Source organism: Marmota marmota, unplaced genomic scaffold, assembly GCF_001458135.2.
Source record: "Marmota marmota marmota unplaced genomic scaffold, marMar, whole genome shotgun sequence".
NCBI lineage: Eukaryota > Metazoa > Chordata > Mammalia > Rodentia > Sciuridae > Marmota > Marmota marmota.
In genome coordinates this window covers 44,363-69,535 of record NW_026000019.1, presented here as the reverse complement: position 1 = coordinate 69,535, position 25,173 = coordinate 44,363, and the positions used below count along the sequence as shown (strand labels likewise).

General features: G+C 31.4%; 1 protein-coding gene across 1 annotated transcript in view; it reads left to right on the top strand.

The window, feature by feature from the left end:
* Positions 1-221: 221 nt before the first annotated feature.
* Positions 222-25,173, top strand: part of LOC107147281 (complement factor H-like) — a 34,793-nt gene continuing 9,841 nt past the window's right edge. The window contains exons 1-3 of the mRNA XM_015491667.2: positions 222-452; positions 17,953-18,138; positions 18,618-18,730. Coding sequence (XP_015347153.2) covers positions 395-452; positions 17,953-18,138; positions 18,618-18,730 — 357 coding nt within the window. The 5' untranslated portion in view covers positions 222-394. The remainder of the gene's footprint in view (positions 453-17,952; positions 18,139-18,617; positions 18,731-25,173) is intronic.

Sequence of the window (25,173 nt, the reverse complement as noted above, 5' to 3'; positions counted from 1 at the left end):
GGATTACTGGAGAGTTTATGAAATCCCAGTGGGTGATAACCCCCTGCTGCTTTTACATTCCAGGAGACCTGAGCTTGTTCCAATAGAGAACATGCCTTCATTTACCAGAACAAATCAAAGAGAGGTCACAGCATTAGCATTCAGTGGGAGTGCAGTAAGAATCTGGATCAAGTTCTCGCGCTGCTAGGATTAGTAGGATTGTTTGTTTTTTTCTCCTCATTTGCTTTGTGAAAGTTTCTGATGGGTGGAGCATCCAGTAACCCCTATTTCCCAAGCTCTTTCAACTTCCGTTAGAAGCAAGTACTTTCCTGTCCTGATTGTGATTTTTAGCAGAGGTGAACTGGACCCTGTGAGCACTCTCAGCTATTAAATGTGCCCTTAAAAGATTCAAAACATGAGATTGCCTGCAAAGATTATTTGGTTGATATTGTGGACTGTTTGTACAGCAGAAGGTAAGATGAAAACAAAAAAGCTTTTTCCTCATAAATGTATTAGGAAATATTTGCTGATGTTGTTTTTCACATAATTAAAATTTAGTCTAGAAAATGTGATTTAATTAGTAGTTTGTAGCTCAGTGTTTGGCTTTTGACATTTTATACGTTAAAAATGGAATTACCTGGGCTGGGACTGTAACTCAGTGGTAAAGTGCTTGCCTCGAATGTATGAGGAACTGGGTTCAATCCTCAGCACCACATAAAAACAAAGATACTGTGTGTTCATCTACAACCAAATAAATATTTTTAAAAATGTAATTACTTTATTTGAATGGCATACCTGACTATTCATAATTTTATTTAATGTATAATTTAAGAAACTATTTCAATCTGGTATGATCATTTTCCATGTAATTAACATAAGATACAATCTACTCTTTTTGTTTAGAAGTTTCATCAGTATGCTTTATGTGAAAGTAGTAAGAGATATGTGCATATACATAATCAAAGAAAGCCTTCAATCATATAATGATTTGATTTATTTCAGATGTGATTTTAACTCTTCCTAAAAAATAATAATTTAAAAATGATATTGCCAAGGCCTTAAAAGTCTTGTAAAAAAACATTACTTGTATTATTAGAATGAGAAGACCATATCAGTTTGAAACACAATTGAATATACAATATTTGTAACATTTAACTTTTTCATTTGGTTTCTTTTTTCCTATGGTTATCTATAAGGTATATTCTCTGTGAGCACTCTTTTGGATTAGTAAATGTGAGCACTAGGATTTTTTTCCTAATATTAGCAAAACAAATTATGAATTTATAATTAAATTTTTTAAAAATTATTTTTAGTTGTAGATGGAAACAATATCTTTATTCATTTATTTTTCTGTGGTGATGAGAATCGAACCCAGTGCCTCATCCGTACAAGGCAAGTGCTTTACCACTGAGGCCCAGCCCCAGCCCCAGCCCTATAATTAAATTTAATTCTACCTATAATTACCAATAGATTAAAACTTTTATCCTCAGGGAAGTTTGCTTTCCTAATTCATGATAGGTAACTAGATATATGATAGGTATCTGAGCAACATTATAGTGTCAATTGAATAGTATATCATTCATAATTTTCCCAAACTTTTTACTTATCGAAAACATTTTGATTGAGTGCCTACAATATAGTATCTAGCCCCTGAAGAGTATTAGCAAATAAAGAGTATTAGCAAATGTTACAGAACTTTTCTCTTTGGAGGTTTTCCAATCTAGAAAATAAATTCAGATTTTTTTTTCAGTTATGTTTTTTAGGAATTTTTAAAAAAATCATTTAAAATTTATTTAAAGTTATTTAAAAAGTTATTTCAGTTATGTTCTTTAGGAATTTTTTTAAAAAGTTAATATGTTTTCAAATATTGTATCCTTTTTTTTAGTTATATATTCTAATATGTTATTGCTTATTAGCTCATAAACCTTATATCCAGCCACTTTTTTTCCCCCCTCAGTACTGGGGATTAAACTCAAGGCCTTTCATGCAGTGCAAAGAAAGTACTCTACCAGAGTTACATCCCTACCCATATCTAGTGATTAAAAAAAAAAAAAAAAAAAAAAACCTTTATGTATTTATGTGCTTATTTATTTATTTACTTATTTTATGTTTTTATTAGTGCATTCATTGTGGTATATTCATACAAGTAAGTACATAGCATAATTTGGCTACTTTTAGAACCATGCAGATATCAGTTTCTTGCACATATAAATACAATAATTGGAAGTTGAAAATAAAGTATTATTGCATTTGCAAAAAAGTTCTAAAAGAATGGGAATATTACCAATCGTAGCAAACTTTCTTTTCCCTTAAGCAAATTTTTTTGTCTTTTCTTATTTTATGGGAATGCTTTTAATATTTTACATTACATACTGTTTGCTGAAGTTTTATGTAGATATCATTTATGATGTAAGGAAGATTTATTTTATTTTTTTACTAATTTTTCATTAAGGCCAAGTTAAATTGAGTTGTTTAAATGATTACAAAGTGGAATTTGAAATATTATTAAAATGGAGTGCAGCACAGTATATATGATTATTCAATAAGATTGATTTAAATTCTTCATTTGCATAATCAATTCCAGCTGGCTTGTTTCACTTGTATTTTACTTTTCTTCAATGTGTGTTTAAATGTGATATCAGTTCCTGCTGGTGAATTGAGCAATAGCACATCCATGTTGTAGTAGAAACAACTCTTTATCTGGCTATATTCCTAACAGATAAAAAAAAAAAAATTCTAGAATTTAAAATGTTATTTAGGTCAGCCTCATAATAGCCATCAAACCACATGTAAGATAGTAAGCCAATAAGAAAAATTTTATGAATTTTCAGTGGATATAGGATTCCTATTTTATTCCTTACTTTTCAGAAAGTCTCTGAAACAATTAGTTGAAAATGTCACCAATTTCATCAGTCGATTATGCCTCAGAGAAATTTTACTAAGCAGAATAGCCTTGATTGCTGAAAGTATTCATATATACTTCAACATTTGCTTCTGTTTTTATTTTCCTCATTGAATACTGAATACTAAATTGAGAGATTGAAATAGTTCTGAAAACTACCACAATCTGCTCTACTCCACTAGACACAAAATGTAAACATTTCATAAATTTCTTCTGTCTTGATAAGAATGAACATTCCTCAGAAAACCAATACTCCTAGAGAATAATAATAGCAGGGAAAATGTGTAAACTCAGCTTTCTGTTTGTTCTCCCCTTTTACTATGCTGGGGACCAAGTGGCACTTTGAATGTAGTGCTTGATCTGCATTCACATTCCTCCTTGTGTAGGAGCATAAGTTGCTTTTTTCTTGTGAAAGGTCTTGGCTCCAGGAGAGACCACGGGCTGCTGAGAATTGGGTGGGACTTACAAGACAGAGTATAAATTACAGTTCCTTAATCAAACCAGAGTTTCAGTTTTATTGAATGTATTATGACCAAGCTTTTCCAGTAGATCTTGAAAATTTAGGATCTAACAATTAAATACTATCTGTGATTAGGCCATAACCCCCAAATTACAAGATCATTAAAGTAAACAGATTAAAACTATACTGAACTATGTCCAACTGAAATATGCGCTGGCTTATGGCATTTTGGAAGATAGCGTTTTCTGATCCTGGAGGTTTTAGAGGGCAAAAAATGTTCTTTGAGGCCTAGAAAGACCTTATAGATTAAAGATTGAGAGGTTCCATTTCAGTCAAGAAAAGGAGAATTAGTTTTGTTACAAAATACATTGTTTCAGGTGTAAGATATTTTAAAATTTGAGTTAACCCTAATGTGAAAAAAACTGATATTATATATCATATAAAAACTAAATACACATCAATAAAAATTGCTCTTGGTAAAGATAAACATATAAATGTTATATGTCATTTTCTTATCTAAAAAAAGTGATAGTATATCATCTCAAATGGTTTTAATTTCAGTGTGACAAATAAAATCCCCCATTTCGCCCAAACTCCACATAATCAGAGATAGGTATATGGGTTTTTACCTATATAACGAGAATACAAAGTGGAATCCCATGCAATATCTCAGTTGTCTTTAATATCTTCTCTTCTCTTGAAATACTTTGCAAGTTGATGTTGTCATAAATTCAACCAATCTGTAATTTACATGGAATGACAAACACTCTGAATCAATACTTTAATTATCCTCCATAATATCCTGTGAATTATTACAACCTGGCAATGTTATTACCATTTTAGTGGGGGAAGGTAGAAATGGATGGTAACAAGAATAAGAAAAGGGCAGAGTAATTCTCGAACACCAGGTGCTCCCAGGTAGAGGAGAGGGATGAAGCACTACAGAGGGTGACCAGGGGTACAGACACCATCCTCAGAGATGGTGAGAAAGTGAGAGGTGTACTAAGGCAGGTCTTGTTCACTGTAAATTTAGGCATATTCTGGCAAAGCATATGCTGCCCTTCCTGCATACAATTTTAAACTGAAACTAAATATTTACACATTGCAAACTGACATCATTCTAAGGGAGAAGTAAGTTTCTACATGTAAGTTCAAAAACATGTTCGTAAACAGTTTTCATTTTTGGCCTTTGGTTACTAAGGTTTGATCCAAAGTTGAAATTGGTCTGTTTTTATCCACTAAGTCTCTGTTTTTTTTTTTTTCAGTCTACCACTTTTCCTTCTTTGCAATTATGCCTCTCCCCCCCACACCATCCCCCCACATGCCTAGGTCTTTGAGATTCTGCCAACCAATCTGTCTTGTGCTCAGTTAACTAATGTGCACTTTATCCATTTCTTAACTTTAATAAATATCAGAACCTTGTACATGAAAAGGGCATGAGGTAATTGGGAAAATGTGTTACATTTTTGCTTAAAATTATATAAAGAAGCATTGCAAAAAATAACTCAGAGAAAATAAATTAATGGAACAGAGGGAGAAAAAAAAAACCCAGCATGAAATAATAAAAGAAAAAGAACATAAAGATTTGACAGAGCACTTTTATTTGTTTTGACATTTTAACTTAGAAAGCCAAGTTTCTCATAAACCTTGTTAACTGGAAATGTAATAGATAGAAAAGTGATTATAGAATGTTCCTTCAAAGGTTCCTGAAAGGTTTTTTTTCTTTTTTAAGCTAAATTAAAGTGATTACTTGGTTCAAAACTGTATCATAAGTTCAGACTTGGGACACATAGACCAGATGCACAATGGAATTACAGAAATTAGAGTTTCTGATTTCATGGAACAGCTTCTAAGTGCACTAAACATTGTTTCCTCATCGTCTTTTGTATTTTTACATTTGCTGCTGTCTAATATGCCCTTTTCCTATGGGCCAAAACCTACAGATCAAATGGGAAATCTCCTAGATAGTTTCATTTTCATTCATTCATTCATTCATTCATTCATTCATTCAGTGATCACTTTGTGACTTCTACGTGCTAGGCAGTATGACAAGTACTTTCTAAAGGAGATAGCTTAGTGGAACAAAAAACAAAGAAATGAATATTTTAGTATAGTAATACATTGTATTTTATCATAAACTAGCATTACAGACATAAACAAAAGATACTATAGGACTATGTAGGTAAAGCAGGAAAATAAATTGGGAGGTATGAATAGGGTAGGGTGTGGTTGGGAAGTTGGTTTTCAAAAGATGGAATAAGGAGAGAAGTACGTTAAGAATGTTATGGTATCCAGGATAGGGATGGATACACACACACACACACACACACACACACATTATAGTTGGACATTTATTTATTTATTTTTATGTGGTGCTGAGGATTGAACCCAGTTCCTCACACGCGCTAGGCGAGTGCTATACAGCTGCTCCACAACCCCAGCTCCCCAGGATAGGTTTTGAAGATTGAGTAGGAGTTAGCCAGGAAAAGTAGTCAAAGAAGACATTAAAGACGGAGGAACATCAAATGTGCAAACCTGTCTCCATGTAGCCATTTGCTCTATCAGCCACATCCCCAGCCCTTTTTAATATTTTATTTAGAGACAGGGTCTCATTGAGTTGCTTAGCTCCTTGCTTTTTGCTGAGGCTGGTTTTGAACTCATGATCCTCCTGCATCAGCCTCATGAACCGCTGGGACTGTGGGTGTGCACCACCATGCCCGGCTTCCTTTCTCTCTTAATATTTATCCCCAATATTCCCTGATAATTACTCAGATGCTAAATTATTCCTACTGCAGGATACTCGGGGTCTCATTTTAATGTTGCCCTGCGGCTAAGCTGCTTTTTGTGGCAGCCAGTCAAGCGTTATGAAAACTCATTCCATATATACTAACAATTTATTTTAAGACTGAAACAATGATGGGCAATAGGTAATAGCTACTCAAACACTACATGTTTCAAGAGATTTGATCTCAGAGGAATCAAGCTGTTTTCTGATAGTAATGTATTTCAACCTAATTATGGCATACCTATTATTCTACCCAGTTTCTTATGGCTGTTACCTGTTTTTCCATTCTCTTTTTATGATCCTGGAATAATCTTTTTTAAATAATTTTTTTGGTTATAGATGGACACAATACCTTTCTTTCTTTCTTTCTTTCTTTCTTTCTTTCTTTCTTTCTTTCTTTCTTTCTTTCTTTCTTTCTTTCTTTCTTTCTTTCTTTCTTTCTTTCTTTCTTTCTTTCTTTCTTTCTTTCTTTCTTTCTTTCTTTCTTTCTTTCTTTCTTTCTTTCTTTCTTTCTTTCTTTCTTTCTTTCTTTCTTTCTTTCTTTCTTTCTTTCTTTCTTTCTTTCTTTCTTTCTTTCTTTCTTTCTTTCTTTCTTTCTTTCTTTCTTTCTTTCTTTCTTTCTTTCTTTCTTTCTTTCTTTCTTTCTTTCTTTCTTTCTTTCTTTCTTTCTTTCTTTCTTTCTTTCTTTCTTTCTTTCTTTCTTTCTTTCTTTCTTTCTTTCTTTCTTTCTTTCTTTCTTTCTTTCTTTCTTTCTTTCTTTCTTTCTTTCTTTCTTTCTTTCTTTCTTTCTTTCTTTCTTTCTTTCTTTCTTTCTTTCTTTCTTTCTTTCTTTCTTTCTTTCTTTCTTTCTTTCTTTCTTTCTTTCTTTCTTTCTTTCTTTCTTTCTTTCTTTCTTTCTTTCTTTCTTTCTTTCTTTCTTTCTTTCTTTCTTTCTTTCTTTCTTTCTTTCTTTCTTTCTTTCTTTCTTTCTTTCTTTCTTTCTTTCTTTCTTTCTTTCTTTCTTTCTTTCTTTCTTTCTTTCTTTCTTTCTTTCTTTCTTTCTTTCTTTCTTTCTTTCTTTCTTTCTTTCTTTCTTTCTTTCTTTCTTTCTTTCTTTCTTTCTTTCTTTCTTTCTTTCTTTCTTTCTTTCTTTCTTTCTTTCTTTCTTTCTTTCTTTCTTTCTTTCTTTCTTTCTTTCTTTCTTTCTTTCTTTCTTTCTTTCTTTCTTTCTTTCTTTCTTTCTTTCTTTCTTTCTTTCTTTCTTTCTTTCTTTCTTTCTTTCTTTCTTTCTTTCTTTCTTTCTTTCTTTCTTTCTTTCTTTCTTTCTTTCTTTCTTTCTTTCTTTCTTTCTTTCTTTCTTTCTTTCTTTCTTTCTTTCTTTCTTTCTTTCTTTCTTTCTTTCTTTCTTTCTTTCTTTCTTTCTTTCTTTCTTTCTTTCTTTCTTTCTTTCTTTCTTTCTTTCTTTCTTTCTTTCTTTCTTTCTTTCTTTCTTTCTTTCTTTCTTTCTTTCTTTCTTTCTTTCTTTCTTTCTTTCTTTCTTTCTTTCTTTCTTTCTTTCTTTCTTTCTTTCTTTCTTTCTTTCTTTCTTTCTTTCTTTCTTTCTTTCTTTCTTTCTTTCTTTCTTTCTTTCTTTCTTTCTTTCTTTCTTTCTTTCTTTCTTTCTTTCTTTCTTTCTTTCTTTCTTTCTTTCTTTCTTTCTTTCTTTCTTTCTTTCTTTCTTTCTTTCTTTCTTTCTTTCTTTCTTTCTTTCTTTCTTTCTTTCTTTCTTTCTTTCTTTCTTTCTTTCTTTCTTTCTTTCTTTCTTTCTTTCTTTCTTTCTTTCTTTCTTTCTTTCTTTCTTTCTTTCTTTCTTTCTTTCTTTCTTTCTTTCTTTCTTTCTTTCTTTCTTTCTTTCTTTCTTTCTTTCTTTCTTTCTTTCTTTCTTTCTTTCTTTCTTTCTTTCTTTCTTTCTTTCTTTCTTTCTTTCTTTCTTTCTTTCTTTCTTTCTTTCTTTCTTTCTTTCTTTCTTTCTTTCTTTCTTTCTTTCTTTCTTTCTTTCTTTCTTTCTTTCTTTCTTTCTTTCTTTCTTTCTTTCTTTCTTTCTTTCTTTCTTTCTTTCTTTCTTTCTTTCTTTCTTTCTTTCTTTCTTTCTTTCTTTCTTTCTTTCTTTCTTTCTTTCTTTCTTTCTTTCTTTCTTTCTTTCTTTCTTTCTTTCTTTCTTTCTTTCTTTCTTTCTTTCTTTCTTTCTTTCTTTCTTTCTTTCTTTCTTTCTTTCTTTCTTTCTTTCTTTCTTTCTTTCTTTCTTTCTTTCTTTCTTTCTTTCTTTCTTTCTTTCTTTCTTTCTTTCTTTCTTTCTTTCTTTCTTTCTTTCTTTCTTTCTTTCTTTCTTTCTTTCTTTCTTTCTTTCTTTCTTTCTTTCTTTCTTTCTTTCTTTCTTTCTTTCTTTCTTTCTTTCTTTCTTTCTTTCTTTCTTTCTTTCTTTCTTTCTTTCTTTCTTTCTTTCTTTCTTTCTTTCTTTCTTTCTTTCTTTCTTTCTTTCTTTCTTTCTTTCTTTCTTTCTTTCTTTCTTTCTTTCTTTCTTTCTTTCTTTCTTTCTTTCTTTCTTTCTTTCTTTCTTTCTTTCTTTCTTTCTTTCTTTCTTTCTTTCTTTCTTTCTTTCTTTCTTTCTTTCTTTCTTTCTTTCTTTCTTTCTTTCTTTCTTTCTTTCTTTCTTTCTTTCTTTCTTTCTTTCTTTCTTTCTTTCTTTCTTTCTTTCTTTCTTTCTTTCTTTCTTTCTTTCTTTCTTTCTTTCTTTCTTTCTTTCTTTCTTTCTTTCTTTCTTTCTTTCTTTCTTTCTTTCTTTCTTTCTTTCTTTCTTTCTTTCTTTCTTTCTTTCTTTCTTTCTTTCTTTCTTTCTTTCTTTCTTTCTTTCTTTCTTTCTTTCTTTCTTTCTTTCTTTCTTTCTTTCTTTCTTTCTTTCTTTCTTTCTTTCTTTCTTTCTTTCTTTCTTTCTTTCTTTCTTTCTTTCTTTCTTTCTTTCTTTCTTTCTTTCTTTCTTTCTTTCTTTCTTTCTTTCTTTCTTTCTTTCTTTCTTTCTTTCTTTCTTTCTTTCTTTCTTTCTTTCTTTCTTTCTTTCTTTCTTTCTTTCTTTCTTTCTTTCTTTCTTTCTTTCTTTCTTTCTTTCTTTCTTTCTTTCTTTCTTTCTTTCTTTCTTTCTTTCTTTCTTTCTTTCTTTCTTTCTTTCTTTCTTTCTTTCTTTCTTTCTTTCTTTCTTTCTTTCTTTCTTTCTTTCTTTCTTTCTTTCTTTCTTTCTTTCTTTCTTTCTTTCTTTCTTTCTTTCTTTCTTTCTTTCTTTCTTTCTTTCTTTCTTTCTTTCTTTCTTTCTTTCTTTCTTTCTTTCTTTCTTTCTTTCTTTCTTTCTTTCTTTCTTTCTTTCTTTCTTTCTTTCTTTCTTTCTTTCTTTCTTTCTTTCTTTCTTTCTTTCTTTCTTTCTTTCTTTCTTTCTTTCTTTCTTTCTTTCTTTCTTTCTTTCTTTCTTTCTTTCTTTCTTTCTTTCTTTCTTTCTTTCTTTCTTTCTTTCTTTCTTTCTTTCTTTCTTTCTTTCTTTCTTTCTTTCTTTCTTTCTTTCTTTCTTTCTTTCTTTCTTTCTTTCTTTCTTTCTTTCTTTCTTTCTTTCTTTCTTTCTTTCTTTCTTTCTTTCTTTCTTTCTTTCTTTCTTTCTTTCTTTCTTTCTTTCTTTCTTTCTTTCTTTCTTTCTTTCTTTCTTTCTTTCTTTCTTTCTTTCTTTCTTTCTTTCTTTCTTTCTTTCTTTCTTTCTTTCTTTCTTTCTTTCTTTCTTTCTTTCTTTCTTTCTTTCTTTCTTTCTTTCTTTCTTTCTTTCTTTCTTTCTTTCTTTCTTTCTTTCTTTCTTTCTTTCTTTCTTTCTTTCTTTCTTTCTTTCTTTCTTTCTTTCTTTCTTTCTTTCTTTCTTTCTTTCTTTCTTTCTTTCTTTCTTTCTTTCTTTCTTTCTTTCTTTCTTTCTTTCTTTCTTTCTTTCTTTCTTTCTTTCTTTCTTTCTTTCTTTCTTTCTTTCTTTCTTTCTTTCTTTCTTTCTTTCTTTCTTTCTTTCTTTCTTTCTTTCTTTCTTTCTTTCTTTCTTTCTTTCTTTCTTTCTTTCTTTCTTTCTTTCTTTCTTTCTTTCTTTCTTTCTTTCTTTCTTTCTTTCTTTCTTTCTTTCTTTCTTTCTTTCTTTCTTTCTTTCTTTCTTTCTTTCTTTCTTTCTTTCTTTCTTTCTTTCTTTCTTTCTTTCTTTCTTTCTTTCTTTCTTTCTTTCTTTCTTTCTTTCTTTCTTTCTTTCTTTCTTTCTTTCTTTCTTTCTTTCTTTCTTTCTTTCTTTCTTTCTTTCTTTCTTTCTTTCTTTCTTTCTTTCTTTCTTTCTTTCTTTCTTTCTTTCTTTCTTTCTTTCTTTCTTTCTTTCTTTCTTTCTTNTTTTTTTTTGTACTGGGGACTGATACCAGGGGCATTTAACCACTGAACCCAGCCCTTTTTTATATTTTATTTAGAGGCAAGATCTTGCTGAGTTGCTTAGGGACTTGCTAAATTGCTGAGGCTGGCTTTGAACTTGAGATTCTCCTGTCTCAGTCTGCTGAGTCTCTGGGATTAAAGGCATGCTCCACTGCTCCCGGCATTATTAGTATTCTTGATGACTGCCATTCTGACTGGTGTGAGATGAAATCTCAGTATAGTTTTGATTTGCATTTCCTTGATTGCTAATGATGTGGAACATGTTTTTCAAATGTACTTGTATTTCTTCTTTTGAGAAATTGGTGTTTAATTTGTTTGCCCTTTTAGTAATTGGGTTATTGGATTTTTTTTGGTGTGAAATTTTTTGAGTTCTTTATATATCCTAGATATTAATCTATGTCAGAAGAGTAACTAATAAAGGTTTTCTCCTATTCTGTAAGTTCTCTCTTCACATTCTTAATTGCTTCCTTTGCTGTGAAGAAGATTTTTAACTTGATACCATCCCATTTATTAACTATTGGCTATTTTTCCTGAATGTTAGGTATCCTGTTGATAAAGTTTTTCCCTGTGCCTATATGTTGAAGTAATGACCCTACATTTTCTTCTAGGAGTTGCACAGTTTCTGGTCTAATTCCTAGGTCTTTGATCCATTTTGAGTTGATTTTTGTGCAGTTGAGAGATAAAAGTCTAGTTTCATTCTTCTGCATATGGATAGCCAGTTTTCCCATGAAACTGGAACATTTAATCCATTTCTGTATCATAAAATTACTGATGTGTTACAGTTAAAATCTAACCCTTTACCTTAATCCCTTTTACTATATTTGATTCCTCTTTACTATCTTGCTGCCTTCTGAGTTGGTTAAATTTTTTGATTTAATTTTTCCCTTCAAGTAGGTTAAAATTTTCATCTCAATTCTGCTTCTATAACTTTGGCAATTAATCTAGAAATTAAAAGTAGTTGTTTTAGTTCATTTGGACTGTTATAACACACCATCATTAACTGGGTAGTTTATGTAACCACAGATGTTTGTTTTTGACAGTTCTGAAGGCTGGGAAGTATGAGAAGGTGCCAGGGGAGAATCAACTGAGGGCACCTTCTGGTTCATAGACAGCACCTTCTACTTGTGTCCTCACATAGTGGAATGGACAGGGCAGCCTCCTTAGTAAAACCACTCTAGAACTTCTTTTAACATAGTCATGAGAGCTCTACCTTCACAACCTACTACCTCCCCAAAACCCCATCTCCTAATACCAACACATTGGTGATTTGGTTTAAACATGAATGTTGGGGAAGCAACAAACATGGATATAATAGTATAAGCCTTGTTATCAAAGTCTGACGCTAATTTATCATTCAGACTTCAGAAGAAAAGTCTAATCAGCAGAAGATTATCTAAATGCCCATCAGTTGATCAATATACGCATTTATCTATCTAGCTCTTAAAAGAGATTTCTTCCTAGTTGCTTAGGAAATTATGGCAACAATATATACAAGTCCGAAATCTACAGGATGGGAAGTCAGAAAGAGAAGGTCACAAGCAGACTGGAACTCACAGAGAAGGCAACTGCTGTTCACAGTAAAATTTCTTCCAGAATTTTTACCTTGAATAAAGTCAATAGATTTATTGCATGCCCTCCTAGCAGCACATAGATCAGTGTTTGATGGAATAACAAAAGATGGAGGCCCAGCCATTTTCATCTACCAATTATTACACCTATGTATGAGTGCACAAATAGTGTAACTCTACATCATGTACAACCAGAGAAATGAAAAGTTGTGCTCCAGTTGTGTAAAAAATAAAATAAAAATTATTAAAATAAAAGAAGAAAACTATCACAGCTAGTTAATACCTTTCCAGTCTTCTCAAAACTGAGAGCTTATAAAACATCAATTCCCTTATCTCAGTTTATACACCATTGTCATGTAGTTTATATATGTGTGTGTGCACACTTGTGTATGTAAACAGCATAAGATTATATATGTACATATATTATATATATTTGTTTTGTAGTCAATGTTAATTTAGATTTACTCCTGTGTATATCATTTTCTTTGCTCTTCATTTCTTCTTTTATCATAGACCCTATATCCAGGGGTATTTTCCTTTTCCTGAAGTATATCTTTTAGTTCATTTGTTTTTATTTTCTTCATGTGAATTTATGGAGGCAATTTTCTCAAATTTTATTGATCAAATTTTCATTCTTGAAAAATTATTTGTGTATGTAGAATTCTAGATTGGTAATTACAGCTTTCTCCAAATTAAAAAGATCTTTTAACAACTTCTAGCTTGTTACCGCTATTGAGAAGTCTGCTTTAAGTCTAACCATTAACTGCCATTAAATGAATCTGACTTTTTCTTTGGCCAGTTTAAGATTTCACTCTTTTCTTTGGTTTTCTGTGTATTCTTTAAAATGAAGCTAGGCATTCATACCAGTGATACCACCAGTTACCCAAGAGGAATCCTGCTTCCTCACACATTGAAGTATAACATTAGAGAAGCACACTGAGGCAAGCATACAAAGCAGGGTTTATTTAGAAAGGGGTAACATAGGCTTCTCCCAGGAGGAAGAAGGGGGCCATGGCTGGTATCCTGGTATCTTAAGAAGTGAGGGTATTCTGACTTTTTTTTTTTTTTAATGTCTTAGGCTTCCTTTGTTCTCCTGCTCTCTTCCCCTTATCTCTCTCCTTTCTGTGTATGTGACTAGGCCCAGGAGATGCTCAGGTGGAATGACCAAAATGTAAGAAGCAGATGGACAGGGGGATTGGCCAGATGAAGCAACCCAGGACACATTAATTAACAACTTTTACAACTCCCTGTAGGGAGGGACAATTCCTGGGACAGATTACCTTAGCAACAGGTTGAAACAGGGCAGGTTATCATGATAAGGGTGGAGGAAGGGCTCTGAAGTCCCTGGGGGTCAGACTCCAACTTCCTGGACTTACTCAAATTGGCCTCCTTGATTCCACCTGACTCAATTTACCTATCTATGTTGACTGCCTGGCTAATTCTGGCTTCACCAGGGTGAACTCATTCAGGGTTTAATTTGACTTTCATCACTTTTATTACTTTTGCATAATAAACCTATCAAGTAACAGTCATATTAATGACTGTTCTTAAGATAATGAATGTTTTTTTTTTCATTTTAGCATTTGATTTTTGGTAGTATTATTGCTTTTCTTACTGGAAAGAAGAATGTAATTTTTCAGTTTAATTTTAAGTAGGTTTTTTTTAATTTTTAAAATACTCTAATATATGTATTGTTTTTGAAATTTGTTTTATTTATTAAACTGTATATTTTGATATTTAATCATATTGTTTAAAATATTCAGTTTTCTATTGTATGTAGGGTAATTATCAATTATGATAATGTACTGTGTATTTCAAGAACTGGAGAAAGGATTTTGAATATTCTAACTGCAAAGAAATAAATGTTTGAGGAGAAATATATTTGCCCTGATTTGGACATTGTGCCAAGTATACATGCATTAAAACATCATAAAGACTCCATAAATATGTGCAAATAAGTAACAATTAAAAAGATGTTTTCACCAAGAAAAAATGATAGGTCATTGAGAAGATAGATGTTTAGCTTGACTTAAACATTATACAGACTATACAAACAGGGAAATACCACATTGTAAACTGTTATTAGGTGTAATTTTTGTTTTAATCTATCACTTTTTCAAAAAATAAAAGAAAAAATTAAAATATTGATAAAATAAACAAATATGATAGTAGATTAATGGCACAAAATATTAGTGAGTTAAACAACTGAGTGTCAAATATAGTGGATAGTTAGAGAAGATTTAAGAGAATGTGAATTCTCTTACATAGATTGTGGTGAGATGTGAATCCCTGTTCTGTGGCTCCACCCCTTTGGCCTTGTGGGCTGCAACCAACATGGCTTCTCTCTTGGGTGGCTCTGCCCATTGCTTCCTACAGCTTTCCTTGGCAGATGTTCCATGTTATTAGAATCTCTTAATTCCTAAGGTCTCTACTGCACCTTTAGCTTCATTCTCACATTTTTATGCATTTCTGTCTCAGAGGCTACATGAAGAGATTCTGACCCTTCTGCACTTTGCCTGGCCCCCCAGGACTTCCTGTGAAATCTCAGTGGAGGCCTCCACAATCCCCAACTCCAGAATCCTACATTCTTGAACAACTAGCACCACATGGATGATGCCAACTCCTGTTGCCAACTCAAGGAATAGCTGGGCTCCTTGACTATGGTTGCAGGGGCTCTTGAGTCTAGACAACTGAACATTATTTAAGGAATCCTGAGGAAGCAACTTCATAGGTCCCTCTTATAGAGGCAGGGTGCTCCTATGATCTCTTTTCAAATGAATTTTTATTTTACACCCTTAAGGCTTCAATGGGTGTAGTTTTCTAAGGTGCCCTCAAGGAATCTTTTCTAGTATCTCTGGATAAAATACTTAGCTTCTCTTTAGTGGTGGTAATCTCTTCAGCAACTACATCTACTTCTTTGGCCAAACTGAAAACTTTTTCAATCTTTCCTGTTTTTTTTGCTTCTCATTATCACAGTAAATTTGGATAAAAACCCACCAGCAATACCCATGCAACTTTCTCAATTTGTGCTGCCTTGAAATTTCCTCCCCCAGATTAATTAGTCCGTCAACTATAGATTGAGACTCAAAGTTTCAGGTCATGGGCAAATTGCAGACAAGTTCTTTGCTGTCATGTGACTGTATCTAATGTGACTTGTCTCTAATCCAATTCCTAAGAATCCTCATTACCATCTGAAACCTCATGAGCATAGTCTTTTTACTGTTCACATTTTTATCAACATTCTAATCTTCTCAGCTCCCATCAGAATTACCTAATAAGCTTTGCTTTTAGTATTCGAAGTTTTCTCCAGCCTCCATCTCCAAACTTATCCAAACTCCAAAAGGCTTCTGAACCACATGGTCAGGTTACTTACAGCAACAACCCCACTTTTCAGTATCAATTTGTATGTTAGTCAGCTTTTCACCTCTGTGACCAAAGTACCTGACAACAGTTACTTAGCAAAGAAATAATTTATTCTGAGTTCATAGTTTTAAGGACTAAACCTCTGAGTCAGTGAGCCCAAAATATATTTTTCTTTACTAATTCTCAACTGACATATAATTTTAAGCACCTAATTTTAGAAATGTAATTTTAAGTACCTAATTTTAGAAATGCAAGACACTGATTTCTCAAAATAAAATGTTTTTGTTTTTTCTGTATGTGTTTAAGTTTTTTTGCTTTTTTTTTTTAACTGGTGGAAGTTGGTCTTCAGCATAGGTCTGTTCTACACTAAAGCTCATTTTTTATTTTTTATTTTTTTTCTTTTTTACTTTTATTATTATTAGTTGTTCAAAACATTACAAAGCTCTTGACATATCATATTTCATACATTTGATTCAAGCAGATTATGAACTCCCATTTTTACCCCGTATACATATTGCAGATTCACATCGGTTCCACATCCACTTTTTTACATGCTTTTGTTTTTCGATGTGTGTGTTTTAGCAGAGTCTGAATATAGGTTTCCTTTGTGTATATACTCGGGGAGTTTGCCAAGATTTACACTTATGTTTTGATTTCTCTAATCAATTTTGGGTACCTTTGAGCTATTAATTGAATCTTTTCAATTAATTGAGCTATTATTAGAATCTTGTTCCTCTATCCCAAAAGACTGATAAATTTACCTGCTTCTGTCAATTCTCCCTCCTTTGAAACTCCAGTTGTTCATATGTTGTGTCACTAGATTCTGCACGACACATTTTTTTTACTGTGTTTGATTTGTTCTTGTTTATGCACTTTAGTCTTTCTGTATTTCACTTGTGGCAATTCTACATGAGACTTTCTTCAAGTTTAACATATTTCCCTCTGTGTCCATATGACTCATGAGACATTATTTCACATATTTATTCTGTACTTACAGAATAATACATGATTTTTAGAGTCATTTTGTTTTGGTTATCTTTTTATTTTTACTCCTTTACATCTTCTTTATATAGTTTCTTTAACATACTTAAAAGAGTTGTTCTAAAGGTATTGATAGCATTGTAGCTTCAGGAGCTAAGTGTCTGCTATTTACTAACTTTATTTTCTCTTCCTGGACATACTTTTTGTCCTTTCATGTGTGCTTTAATTTTCATTTGAGTCCACACATTTTGCATGAGATGGAATGTTATGACTTAAGTTTACATAATTACTCCCAACAAAGAGAGTGTTTGCTTTCTTTTGATCTAATTAAACTCATTTGGGCCTGGGTTGCACTTTAGTTTGAGTCAGTCCACTTCTGGTATGAAAAGATGCAATGAGAGGACTGTGTGTGTGTGTGTGTGTGTGTGCATGTACACTCATATGTTTTCAATTGAGAACATGGTTAGAATCTTGTTCCTCTATCCCAAAAGACTGATAAATTTACCTGCTTCTTTGGTGCTTCGTCTCCTGTTCTAAAATCTGATCCTGAGTGATTTTCAAATATAGCAAATATGTTCAATAAAAATACTGTGTACTTAAAGCAGGCCATTTTTGCTGGTGGGACTCTTTGTCTGAGAATATGGGAAATTTCAGTCCAAAGCTTCTGCAAGGAACTCTGATTCTACACAAGTTTCAGAAAATTTTATCTCTCAAAGTTCGTCTGGTTCTTCCTTTCTTCATTACCAGTCCTCTATTTATTCAAGTTCTGATCATTAATCCATATCCAGAGCTGGCAGTCACAACCAGGTAAGAAACAGCCAAAGACCATATGTTTGCATGAAATATGGCTTTCTCACTTGGATTTAATTCATTTAATCCTCTCAATCCCACAATTTACTTTTAAACACACACACACACACACACACTGTTTTACATGCACACTGTTCTAGTCAGCTTTCTGTTGCTATGATTAAAAGATCTGACCAGAACAATTGTAGAGGAGGAAAAGTTTATCTGAGAGTTCACAGTTTCAGAAGTCTCAGTTAATAGATAGGCAGCTCCATTCCTCAGGGCTCGAGGTGAGATGAAACATCAGGGGGAAGAGTGTGACAGAGGGAAGCTGCTCATATGATGATCAGAAGGCAGAGAGAGAGAGACTCCACTGGCCAGGTACAAAATATATATACTCTAATGACCCATCTCCTCCAGCCACACCCTACTCACCTTTATCTACCACTCAGTTAATCCCCATCCCCCCATCAACAGATAAATTCACTGATTGGGTTAAAGCTCTCATAACCCATTCATTTCTCTTGTAAACCTTCTTGCATTGTCTTATAAGTGAGATTTTGGGGACACATCACAACCAACCCATGACACACATTCCTATAATGGATGGATCAGTAACCATATAGATATTTTTGAAAGCAAAGCTAACCCCAACATACCATATGTTTGCTTTTATTATTTGCAGATTGTCAAGGACCTCCTGCAAGAGAAGATACAGAAATTCTGTCTGGTTCCTGGACTGACCAGCCTTATTCAGAGGGTACTCAGGCTTCCTACAGATGCCGCCCTGGCTACAGAACCCTTGGCACCATCATAAAGGAATGCAGAAATGGAGAATGGGTGGCTCTTAATCCAGCCAGGATATGTCGGAGTAAGTACTTCACTTTTTTAAAAAAATATTTATTCTTAAGTTTTAGGTGGACACAATATCTTTATTTTACATTTATGTGGTGCTGAGGATTGAACCTAGTGCCTCGTGCATGCTAGGCAAGCATCCTACCACTAAGCCATAACCCCAGCCCCGACTACTTCACTTTTTTTGTGAAACTTATGAAATCTTTTAGTTGTAAAAAATGCTTAATACTTGATATGTTAACAATACTGGTTTAATTATATCATTCTTATCATTTTAATACAAAACAACACATGATTATTTTTAAAAAGAGGTCAGTAATCTGACAAAATTCAAAAATGCATTCAATTATAAAATAATAGCTTTGCTATTTTCAATTTCTTTAAATTCAATGTTGTTCTCTCATTAAATACCAAATATCTTTGTCCACCAACTCCTATATAAAATGTGTTCCCTGTATAACATACTAATATATATATATATTTTTTTTATTTTAGAGAAGCCCTGTGGACATCCTGGGGATACTCCATTTGGTTCTTTTCATCTTGAAGGAGGAAATGAATTTGTATATGGTGCAAAAGTTGTTTATAAATGTGATGAGGGGTATGTAGTCAATATTAAAAAGGTTTATAACTCAAATACTGAAAAGGAACTGTACTAATTTATATACACAAATAACTTGAAAATTATGGTACAATATAAATTATTATATGTGTATATCATACTGTCTTCTTAACATTAAGAAATTCAAGCTGTAATTACTCTGTATAGTATTATTATAAGTATATGGAAAAACAGTTTGCATGTAAGTAAGTGTTCACCCAAGGCATCTTTTCTACATTGTACTATTTGCAGGGTATTTTGGGTCATTTATGTTGGGGATAATTGGACATACAATAAAATTATAAATTTATAAAATTTAAGAAGAAGCTAGTCTTTGGTTGTAAGTTTTACTTATAAATGCTATTATTTAAATTTCCATGTTTTAAAAATTCTTATCATTCATATCAAAAATACTATTCTTTCAGAATCATTGATTTTATGCCTTCTAACCAACCAATTAGGTTTCCTGACTGCTCTCATCACAGTACCTCCTTAGTATTTGTTCTTATCTATTATTCCTCTCTAGGACAAAACTTATTTTGCAGAAAATTTTGTACATTAGAAAGCCATGATCAGATCACTGTAATCTTATATTGAACAAGAAGTATCAAGAGATTATAAGTCAAATCATTATTCTCCCCTTATACATTTCTCGATTTGGAGCAAGAAAATGTAATAGTTTAAAGGTCAGACTTCACACTAAATCCACATTTCAAACCTTCAACTCTCAGTATCTGTGTGTATAAATAGGTCTTCACTTGTATTTTGCTCTCTTTTTAAAGTGAACACATATCATGTGCATCATGGGATTAGTGAGAGAAAGAAATAAGACTCATACTTGAAGCTCTTAAAAGAGATCCTGGGATATTTCAAATACCCAATAAGTATCAGTTCTTAATAGTTTTGTCTCTTCAGAGGAAGTTTTTGAAATACATTTTCAGTCCAACTCTCAATCATTACTACTGTTGTCTTCATATGTAACCAAGTAGGTTAAGCCAATCTGGGCCTGAACTTTTTGATTTGCTTTACCTCTGAAATATCACTTTATTTCTGGAAAAGTCTTCCTTTTAGGTTCCAACAATGACTTGGAAAGGAATCAAAATCCATAAATTTCTTTTACTTGATTTCCTCAATTGTAACAATTCATATTTACAACTTGTTGAAGAAATTAACTACAGACTTGCCTCTGATTCTGGCTCTCTTTACCTCACTCTGTCAACTAGGGGTAACTCTGCTATAGCCTCACTGTGAGAGTTCCTGCTCTTCTCTTAGTATCCAACAGAATTTTGTCAGTGAAATCACTGATATTTATCAGTGAAATTAAGTGTTCAGATCATCCAGCAAACAGAAGTAATTTATGTTATTTTAAATTTTTTTTATTTAAAATAAATTTAATTCTTAAATTTATTTTCAAGGAGATGTAAAGCTTTTGACCCAGTTGTAGATGGTGAAATAGATTTTTAATTTTTTTTTGTATTTGTAAGTGGACAGCATGCCTTTATTTTATTTGTTTATTTTTATGTGGTGCTGAGGATTGAACCCAGTGCCTCAGAGATGTGCAAGGCAAGCACTTTGCCACTGAGCTACAGCCCCAGCCCAGTGAAGTAGATTTTTTTTAACCCCTTGGTTTCTGTCAGTCAACTAACCCTTTTTGATCTTTTGTCTGTAGTTATTTCCCTTGGTGAATACTAACCATTTAATTGGATATTCAATGCAGATATCTAGTTTTATAATTCTACAGGAAGGCAGTTTTGAAAAACTTAAAAAAAAAATTTTTATTATTATTATTCTGCTTGTCTGGGTTTGAGTATTGTGAGCTACTGTTTTTTGCCAATCACTGTCAAATAGGCAACTTTGCTNTTCTTTCTTTCTTTCTTTCTTTCTTTCTTTCTTTCTTTCTTTCTTTCTTTCTTTCTTTCTTTCTTTCTTTCTTTCTTTCTTTCTTTCTTTCTTTATTTTTATATGGTGCTCAGGATCGAACCCAGAGTCTCACACACATTAGGCAATCACTTCACCACTGAGCTACAACCCCAGCCCCACCCTGGAATAATCATCATATTCTTTTTCACTATTAAAAAATGTTACACAGAAATTGTGCAATCATCTTTTTAAATATAAAAAAATATAATTTTATTTTTTGAAATCTTATTAAGTGCAACATAAACTCTATTCCTTTTTTAGAGTTTATTTTTTCAAAAACTTCCTTGCTGCCACTGATATTTTCTTTACACCACTTTTCCCAATTACCTTTCTTCTCATGATACTTATAATTTGAATAACATTTTTAGAAGCTATTTGGATCATACCTCATATATGCATGTAAAGTATACTCATGTATATCCATGAGAAGATAGGAAAGAAATCTGATGCAAAATATCTGCTTTTTTTTATTTCCATCTTGTTCACTTGCTTTATTTTTGTTAAAATTGGTTTTGTAGTTTAGGTTTTTAGTGTATTCTACCATAATCTAAGTTAAGAAGTAGGCTATTTAAAAATATCTCCTTCTCTACTCTTCCCCCCCCCAAAAAAAAAGTGATTTTAGAAAAATGGAGCAAATGTAAAAAAAAAATGGTAAAAATTTAAGTAAAGTTTTCTGAATCCCACTATTATCTATAATCATAATGGAACAAAAAAAAATTTCAAAGATACAAAGAAAATAATACCATTCTCTTAAATTTGAAAGTTAAAAAAAAGCTAAATGATAATTAAATGACTATTAAATGCATAGGATGAAACATTTGTTGTTTAAATCCAAATAAATACTTGGATATAAGAACACTGACTTTACTTATTAATCTGTAATTGGAAGCATAACATAGAAATTTTTAAAGTTTTAAGATAAATCAAACATGAAAAAATATTTGCACACTTTGAAAAATATTTTTATACTGCCTATTTAATAAGTCCCTGCTCAATTTTCTTTAAGAACTGCCAATTTAATTCAAGAAAATGTGTACATACGTGTTGATGGTTTGATTATTTGGAGCAAAATAACTTATTGATTACTTAGAAATTTTTGAGAATGTTTTTAATTAAGCTTGAACATGTAGTTTTTTTGTTGATTCAGGCAAATAAACATCCTAACATAAGAAATGCTTAACTATTGTTATAACTTGATATGGTGAATTATTACTTGAAATATTTTTGCTGACATAAGTTAGTAATAAAAATTCCATGTATTGGGGATTAGAACAAAAATAGACAAGATGTATTTGAAGAGAGAAGACATTAAATATTATTGAAAATTATTTTACCATATAAACAGAGACAGTCCTCAATTTCATTTAGCTTATACTTTGAGAGTGATAGACAAAAATCCTAATTCAGAGCAACAGTTCTGAATTATAAACTAAGTTATGAAGGAAACAAGGGCCAAAGGAAAGAAATTGGGGTGGAACTGTGCTGCAACATTAGATGAGCTAGACTTGGGGACCGACTAATAATAAGTGGATGGCTTTGAGCAAGCAGCATTTGAATAGAGTTTTGAAAAATGAAGCAAAGCCAGTCATCAAAAATCTGTAGTACAAATATTCTTAGAGGGAGAAACAAATAGAAAAATAGATCTTTAAAAAAAGGAAAGAAAGAAAGAAAACTAAAGAGAAATAAGTTTTGAGATGCTTAACAAATTATAAACAAACCAGGGTAGATCTGTCACAGTTAATAAATGGAATACTTATGAGAAGAGACTGGAGAGAAGGGCAAGAGCCAGATAATGTGCTTCTGTCCAGGTGGAGGTAAGGAATGAAGACTCCTTAGTAAAAAGGAGATGTCTGAGAAGAATGTTAATCACAGGAGTGGTGTGATCAGATCTGCAAAAATCACGTGGTTTTGTGCAGAATGGCCTGGTAGAACAGAAGAGTTGAGGCCTAGAGTCAAGTTAGGCTGGTCAATAACATAATGTGAGGAAATGGAGAAGGGATGACAATTTATTTTCTTACAAAATCTAGTGATGCCATTTAAAATTGTGAAAGAAAGCACTGGAGTGTTAAAGTTATTGGTGGTTAAACAAAACAAAACAAAAAAACAGAAAAAGAAAAATAAAAGGTAATAGTATGAGAATTCCTTAGGTATGAATAACACCTATACACAAAGTAAGTTTTTGAGGAGCTGGTAGGAAGAGATATGGCCTTATATTTTATATCTTGTTAAAAGTAACTAAATTTGAAAGATCAAGAATTAGAAGTATAAACATATTGTTTGAAATTGGAATAATAAGCAGAAAAAAATTATTGGCCTCTGGGCCTAACTCTTTGCAGATGAACTACATTTTGGGTAGAGGTATTCCTTTAATAAAAGTGATTTTAATCAAATAAATTGATAGGAAACTTTGCATATCACTTTGTTCCATTAACTTAATAAAAGCAAAGGAACTGGATTTATCACAATGCAAAGATTGTGGAAATAGTCTCTACTTACAATGTTGGGAACTACATTTGAAATTTAACAAATGTATTTTCCCAGTAACAGAAACACCACAAAATTGATCTAGATTTTGAAAGTTAAAGATACACACTCCAACCTATAACTAAAGAGAAATTCTCCATGTAGCAACCTGGACGTGAAATTTCAATATCAAAACAAAAACATCAGGCTTTTTGGTAATGGTTAAGGGTGGAGAGTGGTGGTGTTTTGTAACGGGATATTGGCACCACCTAGTGGAGAAGATTTTGTTTGTTTAAATTATGAAAATCAAAGCTCTAGTGAGGAAGCTCAGGTTAACCAACATCACTAACACTAATGTTAAAATATTTTACAAAATCTTCAGAAGAAAATCAATGAATATTACAGCCTACACAGATATTTTATTTTTTCCCAAAATGCAATTTCACAGAAATGTTTTTGTTTTTATGAAATGTAAAACATTGCTCAGTTATGTTATTAATTCCCCTTACTTTAAACAAAATATTTTTAGTTGTAGATGAACAAATACATTTATCTATCTATCTATCTATCTATTTATTTATTTTTATGTGGTGCTGAGGATCGAACCCTGTGCCTTATACAAGGCAAGTGCTCTACCACTGAGCCACAACCCCAACCACTTTCCCCTTACTCTTTAAAAAGAAATTCCAGAACAGAAGGTTAAATAATTACCAGTATTATAAAACCAAGTAATAAAAGAAGTTTGACAATTGAAATAATAATCTAACAAATATGTATAATAATAAATATCTTAAAATTTGCCATTTTTAAAAACTAAGATGCAATGTTTCTAATATCACTGTTATTGTATCTTAATTTAACAGCACATTGTCTTAAAATCATTTAACAATTAAAATCAATAACCAGCATATTTATTTTTTCATTTGATTTTATTTACTTTTGTTTGTTCTAATTAGCTATACATGACAGTAAAATGCACCCTAACACATCACACATAGATGGAGCATAATTTCTCATTCTCCTGGTTGCATACGATGTAGAATCCCACTGGTCATATTGTCATACGTGTACATAGGGCAATAATGTCTGATTCATTCTACTAGCCTTCCTACCCCCATATTTATTAATTTTGTTTTTGTTTTGTATATCATATAATTAGTCTTACAAATAAGAATGTCAATTTTTCTTTCATATTTTATTGTAAAATATAATACATATAAGTAAATAAAATATGAACATATTCTATTACAAATAATTCTAATCATTCTTTTTTGTTCCTAATGATGATTATTTGTGCCCCCTCCCTTTACTCTTGATTAGTCTTGTCAGGATTGCATTAATTTTGTTTTGTCCCCAAACTAGCTTTTAGTTTCTTTAATACTTTATATATTGTGTATTTTTTTTCATTTTATTATTTCTGCTCTTTTTACTATTATTTACGAATTTCTTTCTAAATAGCTATTTTTCTAGCTTTTTGAGAATTCTCACTACCTTAAGTTTTACCTCCTTTCTGTATGTTCATTTATTTTACTAAATGTTTGTGTACAATTTTGGTTATTGTTCACTTCAAAATACTTTCTAATTCTCATTGATTTGCTCATTGACCTATAGAAGACTTTATGTATTTGTAAACTAATTATTTTTTATTGCTATTTTCTAGGGTTTTTTCTATAACATGGGGGAACAAGAATATATTTTGATTTTGATATTTTGAAATTTATCAGAACTTTTATTGTGATCATCTAATGTAATTTATTATTATATTTTATGTGTTTTTTTGAAATATTCTTGGGTACAGTGTTCTTTGTATGTAAAGTAAGTCTTTTGTTTTGTAAGTTTCTCAAAATATCCTTAAGAATTTTTCTTGCTTTGTTCTCATCAGTTATTAAGAGGTACACACTTACACACTGTCTCCAACAGTAATTTTGAAATATATATATTTCAAAAATATATAATATATATATATAATATAATATATATATATATAATATATATATATTTCAAAAATATATATATATTTCAAAAATATATATATATATATATGTGTGTGTGTGTGTATATGCACAC